The sequence below is a fragment of the Elgaria multicarinata genome, chromosome 3, assembly GCF_023053635.1.
Source record: "Elgaria multicarinata webbii isolate HBS135686 ecotype San Diego chromosome 3, rElgMul1.1.pri, whole genome shotgun sequence".
Lineage (NCBI taxonomy): Eukaryota > Metazoa > Chordata > Lepidosauria > Squamata > Anguidae > Elgaria > Elgaria multicarinata.
Window position 1 is genome coordinate 52,190,338 of NC_086173.1, and position 21,136 is coordinate 52,211,473.

At 40.8% G+C, this 21,136-nt stretch overlaps 1 protein-coding gene across 1 annotated transcript; it reads left to right on the forward strand.

The window, feature by feature from the left end:
* Positions 1–558: 558 nt before the first annotated feature.
* Positions 559–20,681, forward strand: NUP85 (nucleoporin 85). Its single transcript, XM_063120270.1, has 19 exons — positions 559–659; positions 2,593–2,686; positions 4,803–4,965; positions 5,312–5,382; positions 5,769–5,812; positions 7,405–7,474; positions 8,415–8,536; positions 9,363–9,497; positions 10,146–10,268; positions 11,413–11,544; positions 12,209–12,315; positions 12,591–12,674; positions 13,250–13,315; positions 14,348–14,499; positions 14,598–14,715; positions 16,513–16,613; positions 17,419–17,570; positions 18,345–18,431; positions 20,489–20,681. Exons 1-19 carry the CDS (start codon positions 627–629, stop codon positions 20,588–20,590), a joined length of 1,956 nt encoding a protein of 651 aa, XP_062976340.1. The 5' UTR covers positions 559–626; the 3' UTR covers positions 20,591–20,681.
* The last annotated feature ends 455 nt before the right edge of the window (positions 20,682–21,136 follow it).

Consider the following 21,136-nt stretch of genomic DNA (forward strand, 5'->3'; position numbering starts at 1 on the left):
CCATGCCCCATTTGAAAGTACAATACGATTGCTTGAAAGCGGATGGAGCATAAGCCTTCTCCGTGCAATCGAAACCAGCCCTACGTCTAACCTGAAATCCTGACAGGTTAGATTGCAGGCCTGTCCTTAGCCAGTATCTCAGCCTCAAAATCTCTTCCCCCGCCCCTCAATATAGGGATAATGAATTGTTTTAGTTTTGGCTTCGGCATTTAGAAATAAAAAATAAAAATTGTAGGACAAATTTTTAAAGGCTTAAAAGTCCATCGAGCATGGACTCCTTTGCTAAGGGTGGAAGTGGGACTTGCAACAACACAGTCACAGCTGTGCTAAAATCTTGGATATCTTCATTGCTTTCTATGAGCAGTTCTCATTTCCAACCCGAGGGCGCAATGGGGGCGGGGGTGGAGAGCGAAGGTATAAAGGAACCTGGAAGTGCCATCTCTAGATCACGCTTAAACGGCCGAGCGAGTTGTTCTACTTATTTTCTATCTCTGGGAAAAGGGGCCCTTTCGCGAGCATGCGCACGTGAGGCATGGCTATTGGCTGGGAAATCCCGGCCTCAGCGCAGAGAGGAAGCGTCTGTTCGAGGCAAGAACGGAGCGCGCGCGAACTGTCGGGAATTCGAGATGGAGGAGCTGGACGTGGAGCCTTCGGTCACTGTGGGTTATTGTGTCCTTCTCTCCTGGATGGTTGCGGGTGGCGTTGCGGAAAGTAGCAGCTTGAAGAGGGCAGGACTAGACTGGGCTGGGCCGGGCCGGGGGGGTTAGCCTAGACTTCCATTCCATAACCTTGTATCTTCCCTATGGTTTCGACTACAACGCCCATCAACCGCAGCCAGCATAGTCAATGGCGAGGAATACTGGGGGTTATAGTTTAAAAAAACATCTGGAGCACACCAACTTGGGGAAGGACTTCAACTGTCAGAACGCAAGGCTTTGTTTTGTTTTTTAACTGAAAGAATTTTCAATAAAAGATTATTTTAAATAGAAATGAAAAAGGGAATTCACCTCTATGTTGGCTAGTCAGTCCAGTCATTTGCACACACAGCACTATTACTGGAAGCGATAGCATAATAGAACCTTTTTTTAAAAAAACACCCCGCCTTTCTTCTGAGGATCTCAAGGGTTTTGTCCAATGATAGTCCTACTTAAAGTAGACCCAGTGATATGAATAGGACGAGTTAGACCAACATTGGATTTAACCCCAACTCAGTACACTTTGTTTTCTTACACACTATTTTATCCTCAGAACAATTCTGAGGTAGGTTAGGTTGACAGATTGTATGACTGGGGATTTGAATCCGACTCCGACATTAACTGTTGCACCATACAAGTTCACTATTTAATCATTTATTTGATTAATTTAAAAGATTTGTACCCTGATTTTGCATCCACTTAGCTGCAAGGCAGTTTATAAGAAGTTAAAACGAACACCCAATGGGCTTATTCAGAAAGCCTTCCTCTGGCTTCTACAGTCCCAGGGCAACTAGCAGTTGGGTCTGACTGCTCTTCCTGGCATGGAGAGGGCCAGCAAGCTCCTTGCAGCTGTTCCTTCTCTGGCTAATGCATGAAGTCACGCTGGTCTTTCCCTTCTTTCTGGAGCCAGGAGCTTCAACCTCGGAGTGGTTATTGGTCACCTGGTTGATCCCATAGCTTCTGCATTCCACAGGGCAATGTGATATGCAGAATTTTACAGCTGTCTTCTTCAGACTGGGAATGGACATACTGCTGAGCTTTTCTGCACTTTATTTAGGTCTTATGATGTAACAATGGCAGCCTTTCCAGACAAATTGGGTTCAAATCATGCTCTTACATACATCCTAAATAGGATGGTATCAATTCATACAAAGCTCAGTACTAAAGACTCCCCCCTCCCCAATTGTCAAAGAAAATGGCTGGGCTGGGGGGGGGGTAAGCTGGTATTCACTTTTTAGTGTGTAGCTGAGCAAATAGAAGATGAAACTTCGGTGGTAGTCTTACACAGAAAGCCCATTAAATATCGAATATCAATCCTTAAACTGTGGATACATATACAACATAAATGATGCTCTGCAGGAGATTTGACAATAATTTCAGAAGAAATAGGGTCAAGTGTTTGGCAGATGGTGAGAGATGGAAGTCGAAGGGAAATGATTTAATGAGGCAGAATGTATAGCCCTATTCACAACTAAAGTGCACATGTTCAATCAACACATGAGCAGGTATGCAGTAATTAGCCTTGCATACCCTGGTTTGCCCGCCTTGATATCCACATGTACTGCACAAATGTATGCAGAGAAGAAGTCTTGTGTACAACTAGATGTGAAGGCTTCCTCTCTGCAGATGTTTGTGATATGTGCAGATGTGAAGCAGTGGGGTAAGCCAGCATGCGCAACGTTGAGGCTGAGGCTGTTTGGCACAATGGTGTTGATCCCGTGAGATGTTCTTTTGAATAGGGTTACTCCATTCCAGATTTCACTGCTGCTAGTGTATGTAATTGCAGTTGTATTTAATCCTTTAAAAAAGTATAGTCCGTAAAAGATGAAATGTCTTTTGATTTAAGCAATGTCTCCATATTTGCCTGTCCTATTCTCTCCCTTTTTAAAAACAACAGCTGATTCCAGGAGTGAACTCTGACAACAAACAATTATGCTTTGCGTGGGGACCTGGGGAGATGCTGGTGTGTGAAACATTGTTTGGATCAGCAGGTTGGCAACATATGTTATTAATATGCATGTTTTTTTTTAATGAATTCATGATGATCAATAGACCAAAACTTGGTAGTATAATGCATTAGCCCTTTTGGAGTAGGCCATGCTCCAGGTTTTTCTTGGCTCTTGGGCAACAATATCTTCCTGCTTTGGCGCTACCTCTTCTTCTAACCACCTTCCCTCTTTGGCCCTTTCTACACCTAAGGATTATCCCAGGAAAATAGAGGGATCCTCTGTGTGTCATTTGCATGCACAGGGATGATCCCGGGATGATCCCTGGAAAAAAGACAGGTGTAGAAATGGCCTTTGACTCTTTCTACTTTAAACAAAAACAAGTCTTATAAATGTAAAATGTAGCCACTGTTTTTCTGGTTCCTTTGTTTTTAAACTGAACAATTTTAATTTGCTATTACAATCTTTCTTTTACTGTTTATACCTATGTTCACCGCTCTGGAATCAGTGTTAGATAATTGAGTGGTATATAAATATTTTTTTATATTCCAGATATTTTTTTATCTGGTTGAGCTTTTATATTGTATTTTATATTATGGTTTTATACTGTTGTTTTATACTTTGAATGGTTTTAATTTTTGTGAACCTCCCAGAGAGCTCCGGCTATTGGGCGGTATAAAAATGTAATAAAATAAATAAATATTGCAAATGATAACAATAATAACAATAAGGAATTGTAATGATACGTTATAGTGGACATGTACTTTTATATTGTATTTTTTATAATGTGGTCTTAAGGTTTATATTTTATATTTTACGATGTATCTTATGGTTTTAATTTTTGTGAACCATCCAGAGAGCTTTCGCTATTGGGTGGTATAGAAGTAAAGTAAAGTAAATAAATAAATACAATAAAAGCACTAAATAAAACACGTGCTGGTCCAGACCCTGAACCAAAATGAATACCAAGTTGTAAATTGGTATTATTCCACTAACTATGCTGTTTGTATTGATGGTGTTTCAACCTGAAGATTATAATTACCAAGGGTGCAATTCCAAGCATGCTTACTAGGGATAAGCTTCCAATTAAAAACAGTGCAACCTATGTTTGAATAAACATGCATAGAATTGCACTGCACAGATCTGAATTTACAATATGCTCTAGTGTATATTTCCAAGCACTGGTTTGTGTAAATGTTTATATACTACTGATAGGTTTTCATAAATAATAACTGAAAAGTTTTGCTCCATTCACTGGAAATGAAACACTATGTCTACATTTTGCAGTATGTTTCCACCTCCTTCTTCCCCTGGACTTTCCTTTCCTTTTCCTATGGCAATCTTATGTGCCTTCTCTCTCTCCCTCCCCTTCAATCTCTCCTTCATGTTCTGTTTCTCAGAGAGAGAGAGAGAGAGACTTCCAAGATACCCCCATAGATCAAAGTGGGAGTTGTCCATAGAAATCAGCAGGCAAATCTAAGATTCTACTATATTTGTGATTGAAAAGCAGGTGTCTTCCCCCACCACACCCAAAAAGTAGCAGCAAAGACAAGAAAGCAGGGCTTGGGTTTTATTTAGTGTACAGAATTTTTATTTTTATTTTTATTTTAAAAGCACAACACATCTACATGCAAGTCAATAAAGCACAAGTCAATAGTGCATCTGCATCTAGTTGACCACTGGATTTGACCTGGAAGACATTTTGAGAGAGCAATTTAATTAGATCTACCTTCGTTGCAACCTGAAGGGTGGTTTATATGAGACTACACAGCAGGATTGCTGTAAGATACTTTTAGCCCAACTTCAGACATGGGGACTAGCAACACTTGAAAACACTGCAGGGTAGCTCTAAACCATGCTCTCAGTCTGACCCCTATCCTGCAGTATTCATATATTTATTGAACAATGGGCATTATTTTGTTACTTCTGGAATAAGTTTAATGACAATGTACAAGAATATGTGTTTCCAAGTCATAATTGTATGTCCTTTCAGTTGCTAAAGTTTTGAGTTGCTATGTAAAATCAGTACTTTATATTTTAATTTTAAAAATAATAAAGGAAGCTCCTCCTGTAGTCAGGATACAATTGCATTCTTCTAATTGTGGATTAATAATCTTTGGCTGTATTTTTTATATTAAAACTTCTAACTGGTTTGTTTCAGAGTGTAAAGAGAAAAGGCCAGGCTGTCCATATGTCTACGTTGTTCGCAAAGATCAAGACGTATACTCTCAGACTTTGCGGAAGCTTTTCAATGAATCTCATGGGATCTTTGTTGGGCTCCAGAAGGATGAGAAAGAAAAGGCTGGGAAGTCAAGGACTGCACAGTAAGTGATCTAAAGAACCTGATGCTGCGAAACTATCCAAACAGGATCGGGGGTTTATATTAACTTGTTCTTTGATTTGCAGCCCAGTGGCTTACACGTAGATGAGCAGCCTCAGCATATTAATCTGTTTATTTGATCTGGATGTCTACCTTATTCTTCTGTAGCTTCTTCTATTTTTGGTGAATGTGTATTCACTTGCTGACAAAAAGGAGTACTGAAACACCTATAATGCTTGGAAGTACAATTGTGGCAACTGAGAGAGCAAGATTGCTTCATCCTTCCATCAAGGGGCTTGTCATAATACTTAAACAAAATAATTCTAATCAGGCTCTTCTACATTTGGCAGATTGGTTCGAGTGAGCAAAAACTACCGCTCAGTCATAAGAGCCTGCATGGAAGATTCGCATCAGATGGCAAGTAAGTTGTTCTACACTATTTATGTGATATCAGTAAGGGATCATTTTAAAGGTAATCTGAATGATCCGTGAAATCGAATTGGTGTCTACAAACATGTCTTAACAAAGTCAAGTCAGTTTGTAAATCTCTTGGATCAAGATAGGATTCCAGGACTGCTCAACAAATTAGTCCACTGAGACTCAGGTGATTGTAGCAATGGTGGTCTAAGCATAGGATTGGGCACTGCAGTCTTTTGAATGTAGCTAACAAAGCTTATAATTAAGCACACAGAACAATGTACAGATCTCTCTCTACAGTGTGGTAAATCTGGAATAAAAATACTTTTTGGTTCATTGAGTTGGAAAAAGGGGGGAAAAACCCTGACTGACATATTTTTCTCTTGTTAGCTTCTACACGGGACCCAATAATGCACATGCACCACAGTACCCAGGTAATCTAAATACTTTTGTTGACACATTTGAGAATGATCTTCTGCTAGCATCTTCCATAGATTTTTTCCAGCGTTGATGCATTCAGATGAATTAGCTTTTTGGATTCTCTTGGGATATTAGCCAGAGATCCTGTTGCAATAGCCAGAATTATTTGCTTGGAAAGAGTTAAATGGTGCTTCTGGAAGAATTTGTGTGTTCTGTTAAAATCCTTCATTCTATCCAAGCTCCCACATATGTGAAGCTCCTAAAGATGAGTTTTTCCTTCAAAATATCCTGATGCTATTTACCTCTAAATCTGAAAACTGTCCACTGAGGCCCTAATTATAAACACTATATGCAAATGTATATAACAAAAGCCCTTTTTCTAAGAAGAAATTAGCTCTTGGGGAAGAATTTGGAAAGGAGATGGGGATTGCTTAACCCTTCCCCCAGATGCTACTTCTTCACTCTAAATCCCATCCCCAAACTGCTTTACACCTGTGGGTTTCCAAATGTGTGCATGACACACTCCTTCTCCCCCACTATTCTAAATCTCATTCCTGAAGCTGCTTTCCCTAGGAGAAGCAGCTGTTGGGCATTTGATACATGCATACGCTTCTGACATTTATTTCTACCTTGAGATATTAACACTAATTAGATCTTTATAGAAAAAACAAGTTGCCTTCAGGTCTAAGTTGTATTTCAAGAATTATGAGACCACTGTAATGCAGAATTTTGCAGGTTGTGCATACAATACACTTTAGCTTCTTTTTTTAAAAAAAAATAAGAATAAATCCCAACTCTAGCTATTTATGTGGTCCTCATGGAAGGTGAGAAACAATTGATATATTGTGGCAAAATCTTTTGAAGTAATTATCTAGTATTTATCCACCTTTTCTTTGGTATGCGACTATATTCAGAGGTCCATGAATTTCGACTGTCCTTGGTAGCCAGCCAAAATGTGTTCTCACTGCTGATCCCCCTTTCCTCCTGAGAGGGTTGGGGGTCTAACACCATGTTAGAGCCACTGAGAGGCAGTGTGGTGTGGCTAGAGTGTTGGACTGGGAGTCGGGAGATCCAGGTTCTAGTCCCCACTCAGTCATGGAAACCCACTGGGTGACTTTGGGCCAGACACAGACTCTCAGCCCAACCCACCTCACAGGGTTGTTGTTGTGAGGATAAAGTGGAGAGGGGGATTATGTACGCCACCTTGGGTTTCTTGCAGGAAAAAAGGCGGGATATAAATGCAATTAAAAAAATATAATGTTGCATTTCAAAGGCACTCAAAACCATCTCCAAAGAATGGCAGAACACTGTAGATAAACTCACTTCCCAGTCCAAGCTACAGAGGAGGGCAGGCACCGGAGTAGGGAGGAGGAGGCTCGCCATAGTGAAAAAATTTGTGGAGCCTTGACTGTATGTTGTATTTGTCCTCTGAAACTTTCTAAGCGTCCAGTTACTTAAAGTGTAAAAGTAGATGATCAAAGTCTTATTTTAATAGCATCTTGTTTGTATACAGCAAAACTCATCTGAACAGTATTAGGCTATTTGTTATGATGACTCCAAGCTCAAAACATGAGGAGTGTCACTCTTGAATTGGTGTCTTTCCCAGGTCTCCATTCTGTCTGCAATGGAACTGATCTGGAATCTTTGTGAAATCATGTTTATTGAAGCAGCACCAGGTGAAAATTGAACTACAATGAAGTCAAAATAGCATACTTTTGTGTTAGCATGCTTCCATTTCAGAAATGTGTATGCTGTCCTTAGGAGCTATAAAAACGATAGAAGGGAAAGGAATGCCTTCTTTTCCCCTTTCTGCCTTTGGCAAGAAATATATCCCATTTCTTGAATTATATATTGACATTGCATTTCTAACAGTGACGCATGCATTTTTCTCTTGGTCAAATGTTATGGAAAACAGATGTTAAACAAAAGCACATTCTAAACTTGAGTTTCATGCAAACTGAAGTATAAAATGTGATCAAATCTGCAATAGTAATATGGAGAGAAAATTCAGTATTTTCTGCTGCTCTAGCCCATAATGCTTGCGTAAGAGCCCTCAGGTTCAGAAGACCCTGAGGGCTCAGGTTCCTCAAGGTCTCCTGATGTGAATGGTTCAATGGCATCATCCGTCTCTGGGGGCAGGGACATAACACCTTCTGAGTACCTTATGGATTTATCAGGACAGTGCCATCATGTGTTCGAGCCTGTGTGTTGGGGTGGAGAAACAGATTGGGAATATCTTCTCCCAATATGTACACGCAGCAAGCTAGTCCGGTGAGCTCATTACAGTTAATACACCTTTCTATATGAAGTGATACCTTCTGTGTCAGAAATTCATCTTTTGTGAAATTGCTGTAGTTAACTAATATGAATCAATGTGGAAAAGAGTGACAACTTCCAAGAATAGTAGCTAAGACAGAGCAGACATAATTTGTTCTGAGGGCTAGGCTGTAGATTAAAGGGTGAGGAGGGAGTAAGAGCATGCAAGGCTGTGAGTTGGGTGTTTTTTAAGGTGCTCGGGGAAACATAATTCCTTAAGCCCAAATATGTGTGCATACATTCAAGAACGAGAGTTAAGACTAAGCAGGAACTTTATAAAAAAAAGGTTTCTTTTCCTAGCTGGTTCTCTTCTGTGCCATCTTCTTGACTGGGTTCGTCTTCATGTGTGTGACGTGGACAACATGGTTTGTGAGCTTCTGAGGAGTGAAAATCCAGCAAAACATGAAAACTTTTGGAATGTGGTAAGTAAAAAATGTTCTTGTCCAGGCACCATGCATACTTGCTCTCTGTGCTTCAGTGTTTGCTTGGGAAGATGTCTTGTTGGACCAAATGATATCTGCTAAAGGTTTATATTGGACAGAATCATTCTGTGGAAGGGAAGCTCTGTTGTATTTGAGCCCCCTTTAAGTGTGAATTAGAAGCCCTATACACCAAGCCTGTTTAGGGTCTGATATTGTGAGACATTTTGCCAGTGAAACAATCGTGGAGACTGAGTGGCCCTATTCAGAAGACACCTTAAACCATGGCTTTAACCACGGTGGTTAAGCCAGAAAGCCAGGTTGTGTTCAGAAGACACCTTAAACCACGGCTTTAACCATGGTGAATAATTCACCATAGTTAAAGCCATGGTTTAAGGTGTCTTCTGAACACAGCCTGACTTTCTGGCTTAATCACCATGGTTTAAGGTGTCTTCTGAACGGGCCTAGTGCAAGGCTGTAGTTTGTAGCTTTATGACTGCAATATATGTAGACCCAGGGTGCACCATGAAGCTGCATGTAGTCAGTATGGCCAGCTATGTGTAGTGCTTGTGTGCAGTGACCTTTCAGCCACCAGAGAGTTATTTGCATCAGTGCAACTTTATGTGCTTGCTACGATTGACTAACCCTACTTGTCTTGTTTAAGATGCTGCTGTAGCTATTTTGCTGTAATGTTCTATATGTGCCACTTCAGCACTATACATGTATAGGTTTGGTGTTAATATGTAGGTGATTTCTCATATTTAATTCCACACTCTACCACAACAAATCTTGGTTTTTTTCTCCCCCCCCCTTCCCCCCCCCCTTTCAGATAACTCTCTTTGTGCTTCAAGGCCGGATGGATGAGGCTCGACAATTGCTCTCTAAGGAAGCCAATACTAATCCCAGTTCAGTGAGCATGTGCAAAATTTTGGATGAATTGATGAAGAAAATGCCTGTTCTCTGTGTATGTAACTTGTTTTTTCCCCCCATACAGTTCTACTTGGCTCATGTTAGCAGGGATGTGTTCACAACAGTTCTGTCTGCTTTGACTAGCAGGAACTTTCCAAGATCTCCAGCAGTGGTCTTCCCTGCCACAGTGTCTGATATCTTTTTTAACTAGAGATGTTGGCAATTGAAACCAAGGCCTTCTTCATGCAAACCTTTTCTCTAGCACTGAACTATGGATTGATAATGAGGATTGCCATTCTTCATTATACTAGTTTCTTTGCTGTAAGAAATAAGTTTCTTTTGTGTCTGCAAAGTAATGCTATAACCATATTTGATGCAGCTTCAAGTAGAGTGTTGCTTTGGGGCTTCAGCTATAATGCCATGTATTTGGAAAGAAGTTGCCCTAAAATTATTGAGAATTATGTATAAATGTAGGCAGAAGGGTTTGTCAGCAGAATGCTGTCCAGCTTTCTCTTTTCCAAGAGAGAAGGTCTCTGATATAGTATCTACTTTGGAGTTTCAGCTTACGTGCTACTTCCATTGGGTAAAACAAACATTTAAGCTATTTCTGTTTTCATTGGAACTTTTGAAAGCACTGCTATGATGATTTTAGAGGCATTTTCCTTTAGGAAATAAAATTGCATACTGGTATATCCCTTTCCAGCCTGGCAACACCCAGACTTTGACAGAGATGGAACTGAAATGGCAGCATTGGCATGAGGAATGTCAGCGGTTCCTGAAAGATGGGACATTTGCGTCTAACCCTCATATGGAAACCCTCTGCAAGGTGTGTAAGATCTAATGATGATGGATTGTGGGTGAGCCAGTGGTGAGTTTAAAGCAGTTTGGGGTACAGGTGTGTGTTCTCATGAAGCCATTCAAGAAAAATGTTTGGGGCTGAACTCTTTAGATTTGTTCTCTTTTCTGTCACTGTGTGATCTTGGGCAAGTTGACACTAGATCAGGATGTTGATTTCATTCATTCTTAAGAGAGTAATAAACTGAATGTGGGGGCTGAGACTAGTTGTGTTTGTGTAGAGATTATATTTGATTGGGTCTGTATTCTGAAGTTGGAGGAGTCATATAAATCTTGTTCCTAAACCTGATCATCTAGTAACTTTGTGGCTTATGTGATCAGCTCTGTTGAAAGTGTTGTTAATAAAATATTGTCCTATTTGATCACAAGTATGGATTTTGTGCAATAGCAACCCCAAGCATAGTTGCTCTTCGCTTCGTATTGCTCGTGTACTTCTTAGTTGTTTAGAGGGTAGCCCCACTATTTGCCCCACTAGTTAATCTGTTGTGGGGAAATCTTTCTTTTTCCACTCTGGCCACAATATTTGTTGGTTGGAACATGCCATGCCCTGCCCAGTTATTGTGCCTACTGTTAGACTGGGATACAGTGTAGACTGTGGCTGGGAGAATGTAACAGGCAGCTATTGGATAATGCTCTTGATTATGTATGATGCCTTCTTCTCTTTCTACTCATGGCTATGCCACTCTATGGATCCTCAAAAAAAGATTTTGTTTTGTCTCAAGAGTCTTAGCACACCTCTAGAGTACTTGTACCTTTTCTTAAAGGGGGAGACTTCGAGAACACCAATAAATCTAATAGTCCAGTTTTGTGAACTTTTAAAAAATAAGGTTTTATGTTCCCTCCTCCTCCACAGTAACATTGTGGAGGAGGAAAGAACACTGCCTAAAATTAAATTTGAAACAAGCAGAACATTTGACGAACATGATGGCTCTTGGCCCTGCGTGGGGACAGGAAGATGCACCAGCAGCAGTTGAGCTTGGAGAGTTAGCATTAATAAAGAACTAAAAGCTGCCAACAAATGAAATTCCCTTAAGGTCAAAAGATCAAAGTAATGATCTATAGGGTCTCTGGCAGGGGAAATTAAGGTGTTTGTTGCTTTCTTCTTTGTGAATTAGATTCTGCTAGGAGATGAAACCACCATTTTAGAGAAGAAAGACCTCATGACTACCTGGTACCATTTCCTGGTAACCCGGCTGTTGTACTGTCATCCTACAGTGAAGCATATGGAACTCCATCTCTATGCACAGGTGACTTGGAAATTCTTCTTTTAGATTAGAGGTAGCCACAGGTTTTTTTGCTATACAAGCAGAAAAGTAATTGACAATGGTGTTCTGTGCTCTTTGCCCTCCGGCGCCTTATGACAGCGGGAGGAGGAAGGGATGATACCATTTTGGAAGGACTGTATGCAAGCAATGCACACGTGCATTTGTCATATCCATGATCGTGCCATCCATCGTCTGTGGGCACCAGTTCTCAGGAGAGCTTTAAGAAGTAGCCAGAGTTGGAAAGATTCCAAAATTTGTCTGTTGTATTGCATCAGATTCCATCTTACTAAAGCAAAGCCTTCAGCCCATTTCATAATGGTACTAGCATTGATTTGGGAAGCCCAAATGCTACCTTGACTTTGCTACTGACTGTAAATGGGCAGTTTGGCTGAAGAAGCTGTGATATGCATTTTAACTAACTCAGTTGACTTACATTGGCTAACTAGAAGCAGGGTTTGTTTACTAGATACCTTGAATATTCTTTATGAGGAAGTGGAAGGGGGGGATCTTGTTTGACATGTTTCAGTCCATGTTTGTTTACCTCTCTTCCATATCTTCCCTGTCATGCGTCTTCCAAGAGTATAACTAAGTCACACACACACATCCTTGGTGTTGAACACATCTTACCTCTTTGTGTATTCCACAGTCCAGTCTAGATCTGTTCCTAGGAGGAGAAAGCAGCCCTGAACCTTTAGACAGCATCTTACTGGCAGCGTTTGAATTTGATATCCATCAAGTGATTAAAGAATGCAGGTGACTCCATCATCCTTGTTTTTAGAAAGCTTAATGTGTATTCTGGAATTTCTTGTGTACTTTTAAGGAACGACAAGATTCTTGTAGACATAGTGAGTGCATGAGGAGGAAAGATTAAAACATAGTAGTTACAATATGCACAGAGCAAATGTAATAAAGTTTGCTAACTTGGTTGGGAGGAGGTGGTTGTTTTTCTGAGATTAAAAGAGAAATCTTGCAGTATGTGTTAAGAGTCTAAGCTTGTGTTCCCTCTCTTTCAATCCTTGTATGCGTAGCATTGCCCTGAGCAATTGGTGGTTCGTAGCTCATCTGACAGACCTCCTAGACCACTGCAATCTCCTCCAGTCTCACAACCTTTAGTAAGTTGTCCTTTCTTTGTGCCTTTTGGTCTGTTCAGTGGCCAGACATCCCCATGGGTGGTGCTATTTTGAGAAGTTACTTAGTGATCTTGTGGTGACTGGCAATCCAAAGGAAAAAAATTTATTACCAGCCAACAGGAGAATACTGGACTATCTTACAGGATTGTTGTAGAATTACTGAGATAATGTACGTGGAGGATTTTGTAGACACTGAAGTGCAATATAAATGCTAAGCATTATTTTAAAAAAGGACGCTTACAATTAAGCTGCCTTTTAAATTTTTTAAAAAATGTGTTTAAGAACCAACCCAATTTGTTATCGCTTTTCCTTATTAATGGTTAGCCTTGGCTCAGTTCTTGCCACTGACTGCTGAGTGACAACGTTGCCAGCTGCTTGCTTCTTTTGCATGTTGGTGAAAGATGAAACAGTCATGAGGTCCTTAATAAGTCAGAAGTTATGTGGATGCAGAGGTAGCCAGGGGCTTGACAATAAAAATATATCAGAAAAATATCCTAAATTCAGTGGAAGTGATTACATGGTAATGGGAGATTTATTACAATGTGTTTTTCTTTTAGTTTTGGTTCCAATATGCGTGAATACCTCCTGCTGGAATATGCATCTGGACTCTTCTCCCATCACAGGTAGCAATCATTTTTGTTTGTTTTAGAAAAGCAATTCTGAAGGAAAAACAGGAGAACATTTATTTATTTATTTATTTATTTGTATAGCACCAACAATGTACTTGGTGCTGTACAAAATATACAAATAAAACAGCGATACCCTGCCTAGAGGCTTACAATCTAAAATCACATTAAAACATATGAAGAGGGGAAGGGGTTCACAAAGCAGAAATAAGAGAATAATCATAGTAATAAGAACAGTAGATCAAGCTAAAATACCAAAAGCTATTGAAAACAAATGAGTTTTCGTGGGGCACCCGGCGCTAAATCATTCGTAGATGACCTGATGTCTAATGACCACATGTCTAACACATGAGGAGGCAGTCATGAGAGTCCTTTAGAAATTCTGGATGGAAGAGAGCAATAAAACACAATCAAGCCCACTAGGCAGAATTCTGCCTTTCTTAAATAACATAGACGTTAAGTTTGCAAAGGTGGACTAGATAATATTTATAATTGTAGTTTTACCCAAATGGGTCATTGAAAAGCCCAAAGCAAAACTAACTTCAGGGTCTCCTGCATTAACATGGGGAGTCGCATCAAATTTGGGTGTGTGTGCCCAGGGTATCTTCTGTAAAAGAGTTCAAGCACAGAATGACCTTGTTTGCACATAACAACAACCCAGAGTATGGGTTGAATTGTGGGTTGCTGTTACATGTGAACTCTGCACTATTAACAACTATGGGTTGTTAATAACGAACAACCCACAATTCACAATCCAAGAACAAATCATGGCTTCTCTTTCTGGGTTGTTTGTAGTTAACAACCTGTAGTTAAACTTTAGTGCAGGGTTCATATATAATGGCAACCCACAATTCATCAACAATCCACAATTAACCCATACTCAGGATTGTGACTTCATGCAAATCAGGCCAGTATGTGTAGCACCCTCTCTGGCTCACTGCTTATGTGTTGTGCTGCTAGCTACCACTAAGTAATTCTGTGAGAATTCCTGAAAAGAACTATTGAATAATTCTTGTCCCTCCTTTGTAGTTTATGGCAACTTGCAGTGGACTATTTTGACCACTGTCCAGAATATGGTGGCGCATACTTGCAGCATCATATTGAACGGATCCCTCTGGAAACAGAACATAAAGCCCTCAAAGTTCTGAGGATCTGTGAGAAGAGAACGATGGGAGAGCAAGGTAAATCTCCCTGAACCTTGCTTTTGTTTTTAAAAATGTAGTAATGTATTCGTGAAAATGCCAGTTACTGAGTATACCTACTTCTCCATCCTACAAAGTCCGTAGCATCTGTAAAACCATGGCCATGAAAGCTGTCCGGAATAATCGACTCGGCTCAGCATTGTCCTGGAGTATCCGAGCAAAGGATGCGGCTTTTGCCACCCTCATATCAGACAGGTAGGCTCTGGGTAAATAGAATCATTTTGTCAAGATGTAGTCGTAGCCAAGGAATAGGGAAATATAAAGGTGTGGGGGATAAGCTAGCTGTTGGGGAACAGCACTCCATTCAGAATTCATCTCTGCAGTGACCTTTTGAACATTTGAAGTGGATTGTGCATGGCCACATTTAAGGTTTCTTGCACACAGGAGTGGCAAGATGCAGAGTGGAGAACATCTGACATAAAATATTAATCTGTTCATTCCCTTCAGCCCCTTTTTGTACAGCTGGGAGTGGAGCCACATCTTGTATTTCCAGAGTTAACTGTTGGGAGACTCAATGCTGCTTCTCTCTCTAAAAGTAGTCCGATGCTCTAGTACCCTTGTGTAGCTGTGAAAAGAGGGTACCTCTGTGCTGAACGCAACAAACAACCCAGTTTGTTTAGCATGGATTGTTTGGGAGCAAGTGAGTGGTAATGTTTGTTGCCAATTGTTTACCCACATCTGCTGCGCTAAACATCCCAGGAATGCCCATGCATTAAACACCCCATTCCTGGGTTGTTCTCCATGATGAGCAAACATGGAACTCCAGGTTGTTAAGGAAGAAACAACTCAGAGTTCTCCCTCACTTACTCCCAGGCACTTCCAAAAAACTGGGGTCCCAGTCTTCCTAGGCTGAGACATCCTACCTGTACACTACACTCAACATCTAAGGTTCTCCTCCGAGTGCCTAGCTCAGAGGATGGCAGCAAGGGAGAGGGGCTTTTCAGTGGTGGCCCCCCAACTATGGAACAATCTCCCCGATGTGGTGCCGGCTGGCACCAGGTCAAGACTTTTCTCCCAGGCATTTAACAGCATATGCTGAGTTTTTTAACTGACCCCTGGATAGTTGGTATGTAGTCTGTTTTTATGCCTTTTATTATTTAAAAGTTTATATATTGGTTTTTAAATGTTCAATGTTTTTAATCTTTGTAAACCACCCAGAAAGTTTTGGCTATGGGGTGGTATATAAATGCAATAAATAATAAAATAATAATAGTCCCTGCAAGGCAAGAAACCTCCCTCTCCAAGCTGTGGGCAATATGCTAATTTATGATGAAACTGCAATCAGCATTCAAATACTACAAGGAAGAGGTGCTTTCTTTCTTGATCTAAGCTCCAGCTTTTTGAAAAATGGGAAGTAGCTTGAGGCAGGAATTCCTTAGAAGCTGGCTATAGGGACAAGCTATTGCTCAGGCAAGCTGCCTTTCATGGCAAATACAAGTTTCCATTTGCAAGCTATCACTTTGAGAGAAACACAATTAATGCTTTTGTTAAGCGAATGAAAAGCTTTTAAAAGAAATCATTTGCGGTTCCTGCTTAAGGGGGTTTGGTCAGATAGAGCTTCCCAATGGGGGAAAGGTGTGGGGTGAGCGAAAACCAGTTCCAACCAAAATTGAGCAGGGTCTGATTATGTTGGCTGAAACCGGTTGCTCGGAGGATGCAGCCACCTTTGTGCAAGAATCAGGAGCTTGTTATAAATAGGGACTCATACAGAAACATAGGAGTGGTCTGCACTGAGGATAAAAAATTAAACCTTTAAGGGTGTAAGACCAAAGTGTGCCTCCAGTTTAGTTCAGGGGAAAATGCTTGGCATGACTATGAAATGTTCAGAAAACACTGTTATAAGTACTGAAAGGCAATTCTATTCACAATAATAGGGTCTGAATCTTTAGAACGCTTGCTTGTAAGTGGAGAACTTACTGGCTTGCAGTAGCAAAATGTATATAATGAATTTTGTGAGTGTTAATCTGGCTTCCCACCCATCCTACCCTTTAGATTCCTGAAGGAATATTGTGAAAGAGGCACTTTCTCAGACTTGGACCTCATTGATAACTTGGGACCATCCATGCTGCTTAGCGATAGACTGACATTTCTTGGTGAGAGCTACTACATACAATGGTTGTTGTTGTTGTTTTTAGAAAAAGGAACAGTGTGGTGTGAGGAATTCCTTTGATGACAGCACTACTTTAGGAATCCTGACTTGATATGCATGCCTAAGGCAGTACAAATTACATAGCTCAGGGGGGGAAATGCAAGCCATAAACTATGGAATTTGGAATCACATGATGTGCTGATGGCTACCAACTTGGACGGCTTTAAAAGGTGATTAGACAAATTCATGGAGGATAAGGCTATCAATGACTACTAGTTGTAATGGCCATATATTACCTCCAGTTGGAAGGGTAGTATGTATTGCTGATTGCTGGGCGGGTGCTATTGAATTCATATCCCGAAGTGAGTTTCCCATAGGGAGCTGCTTGAGAATGCTGGACAAGATAAGCCTTTGGTCTGATCCAGCAATGCAATGTGGCTATAATTGTGCTTCACTTGGGGAACATCGTGAGCTGTACTTAAGTAAATAGCAGGCTGTCTAAGCTGCTTCCTATTTATGTCACAAAGGCCACCTTTGTTTTAAAGACGCTGTCAAAAGAAACAAACGTTTCTAGATGCGCCAGCAGTATATGTTGTTTGCTTGCAGCGCAAACCACCACTGGAATGTATTCTACTGCTGTAGGCCTCGTTCTGGGATTGTCCCCAGTAAATTGTGCTCTTCTAATAATAAACATGCTGGGCAGCAGCCCTCTTGCAACATTCATGGGTCGGAGACAAAGAAATGGCTTTGGAAGCCAACGGTGTGGAATTCTGCAAATATGACAGGGCTGACTTTATATTTGGATACAGGGAAGTACCGGGAATTTCATCGGCTGTACGGAGAGAAGCAGTTCTTTGCAGCAGCCAAGCTGCTGTTGATGTTGATGACCGCGCGTATTGCTCCTTGCTCCTTCTGGATGACTCTGCTGACTGATGCACTTCCCCTACTGGAGCAGAAAGAGGCAAGTGTGGTATTTCTGAACAACAGTTTACCCAGCCACTGGTGGTAGTCAAAGGAATGCATCCTTTTCCTGGAGAGATTACTACTGAACAGGAGAGCATGTGGTCCCAAATAGCTTTCAGAAAGAGCACAAAAAACTCCAATGCTATATTGTTGTCAAGATTCAGGCAATGGTGGTGGAGTAGCAGTCAAGTACTCTCTGCGCAATTGCTAAAATTCCAGCTGTGCTGTTCATAAGGGAGATGGATACACAAGTGGCCTTTCTCTTTGATCATCTGCTTCCTTCAAGGAACCAGTCTCATTACTGTAAAAGCTTTGCCTTGCTGCCAGTGGCATCAGTTAACCTTGACGCTTGCTGTAAAATATAAAGATCCCTTGACATTCACGTTGCTGGAGCCGATTTCTCAACGGGCTGTTTTCCAGCAGAGCTGGTTAACTCTGAATCGTTTTCAGAGTAAGGTGGATGACGTAAGCAGTGGTCTATGGAAACTAATTCTATCTGTCCCTGGCCTACAGCCGCCAAGGTGTAAGGGCATCCTAGACCATTCCTCATTTCATACACACTATACTGGACTTCCCTAAAAGCCACCACTAGCCAAAGAAATCTCAAGGGTGCACATAATGTAGATAAATAGCTTCAGCATTTTCTCTCCAGCAGCCACTGTGGTAATACCATTCATGCTTAGCGGCCTGACCTGCTTAAAAGCCCACCTCCAGTAAATACATTATGCAGGAAATTTCAATTGTATGACGGGTAACTGACATTTTCTTCCAGGTGATATTCTCTGCTGGTCAGACGTATGAATTAATGAAATGCTTAGAAGATGTAACAGCAGCGGAGTTTAAAAAACAGAAACTCCAGGTAATCCTGTTTCTGGGCAAGCATTTAAGCTGCAGAACAATGACTACTTAAGGGGTCTTTTACATGTTATGATTTTAATGTGTACGCACAGGGCATCATCTTGCCAGCATTGAGCACTTTTTTTGTCTCATTTACTTCAGTGGAGATAAGTTTAACGTGTCCTGTTGAGGTCAGTGGGCTGGGAAACAAACATTGAATGGTTGGTGCCTATAATATTCCATATGCATGTATAAAAATGTAATTTGTGCATGCGCAAAACACACCACTGTTTGTATCACAAAGCAGAAGGGTTGGAATTAGCCATAGCTTCTGCTATAGCTTCAAGTATACATGGTGATAAGCATACATTTGCCACAGAGTGGTGTGTGAAATATCTCTCAGACATTATGTGAAGGGATCCACAAATATCAACTTAGCCATCCTCTGATTGTTCCTCCCCTTCCCTGCACAAGTGGTGTGTACAGAGGGCTTCAGCGAGAAGCAGAGATTTCTCACTTTTGCATGGTAACATTTTCAAGGCACGTAACAACAGCCAACTGCATTGTGAGAAAACTTTTGGCTTTCTTCCAAGCCCTTGCCAGAGGGCTTACATGTAAAATAGAATCTTGTTTCTCTTGTGTGAACGTTTGGATAAGAAAAATAAGGAGAAATTTCTGCCATTTCTTATCTTATCAACTCCTTTATGCAAATAGAACAAGCAGCCCCAACACCAAGTCCTTGGCAAAGCCCCCTCTAGGAGCAGCAACACTAGTGTTCTGAGCAGTGGTGGGTGGCCTGGTTCTAGCCACTGTTCTAATTTCCCACAATGCCCTGGAGTGATGGTATGCTAGGGGCACTATGGGACATACAAATATGGATAATCTCAGCCACCTGTTGATGCTCAGAGCCCTGAGGTGGGAAAAATATGGGGTGGGGGAAGGAGAAGGGCAGGTGTCAGTGGTAGATTCTGCTGGGGTACTGAGGACCCAGAAGCTGCCCACAGGCAGCAAGTGCTAAATGCAGAAAACGAGGCCCCTGAGGGCTTGGGAGAAAAAATGAGTTTCGTTCATTTATGATGAGTGTTTCCTTTGCTGTTCCTTCCCTTTTTGAAACGGCAGTGTAAAGAGTCTGTCAGAGGCTGCTGGGAATCCTCCTAGCCAGAGGTGGTTTTATAAGAAGAGAGGTTTTGGTTTGAAGGTAGTAACGTAAGGATTAGAAGCAAATTGCTGTATGTATGACTGTATTTAGCAGCCTAGAACATCACTGGCTATTTTTCAAAGAAGGGAAAAAGATACCCAGAGGAACTCAATTCCGTATGCAATACAATTTCCTGTGCTATAGCACATCTCAGATGCTCCCAGGTGCTGAATATAGATCACCTGGAATCCTTTGCTTTCCTGGCAGCTAAAAAATGAACTGTCTGGAGGATCTTTTGCAACATACAATTTGCAGTTCATGTAGAATGAGCAGTTTAACCATGAAGTAGCCTATGTTTGTTAGACATATGGGCTGTTAAATAAATGGTACAGATACTAGGCCCCACCTGAATGACCAATTGCATTTCCCCTGATTATCATTCTGAAATTTCAAAATCAATTCCAGTATAAAGGCTTTTTTTAGAAAGCCCTGCTGTTTGGTAAAATTAAACAACTTATTTGAAAACTAATTTGAGTTTTTAGTGCAATTGCTAAAAAGAAAAAAAGGAAACTTTATAACTTATACAGTATGAGCTAAACATCCGATTGTTTTTCGTGAAAGTAGAGATGGAAAGGGAACATGTGTCCTGAATAAAAGTACCAATTGTCCCTATCTAACTGTATAGGAATCAGATGGAAAATGTGTCCTTGGGAGTCAAAGGCTGTAACCCTATGCACACTTATCTGGGACTAAGCCCCACTGAATACACTGGGACTTGATTTTGAGTAAACATGCTTGCACTGTAGGTGTGGGAAACTTGCAGAGATAACTGCATGCAGTTTTCTCCTGAAGAGGACATTCTGGTACTCCTGGGAAGCTAGAGAAGAATCCAGGATATGTTATCTAATTTGGTGGATTTCTAAGATTATTTTTGGTTCTAGGATGATGATGCAGAAACAATGAAGGTGGAAATGCTGAGACTTGCTCTGGCACGAAACCTTGCACGAGCCATCGTAAGAGAAGGCACATTGGAAGAACCGTGAGAGCGGATTATTGGAGTAGCTCAAAAACGTTGCTTCTTTTTACTGTACATACCATGGCTGTTTTTTCTAAGAATAAATGTCATATTTTGCATCTTTCTTGTAATCTCTTTTCCAGTGAATTCATCAGAAATCATACACCAGCAACTTAAGATGGCCTAATTATCACAGCGTAAGCCTATGCAGCAGGGTCTTGCTATTTACTGTTTTACTCTGTACAGCACCATGTACATTGATGGTGCTATATAAATAAATAAATAATAATAATAATAATAATAATAATAATAATAATAATAAAGATCTAATCCATTTTTTTCAACTAAAATGGACCCAAATGTGCTGCATTCACCCAAAAATCAAAGGATGTATATCTTTATTAATTTCACAATTGTTTTTTTAAATCTTCTACCCTAAGAGGCAACTGTCATTACAGGGCAGTCTGGCCTCTCTCCCCTATGAACTACTCCAACATCCTGGATTTTACATCATTTAGTCTGCAAGCTGCTGTATAATGGCAATGGCCAAATAAAAAGCACAATGCGATGCAAG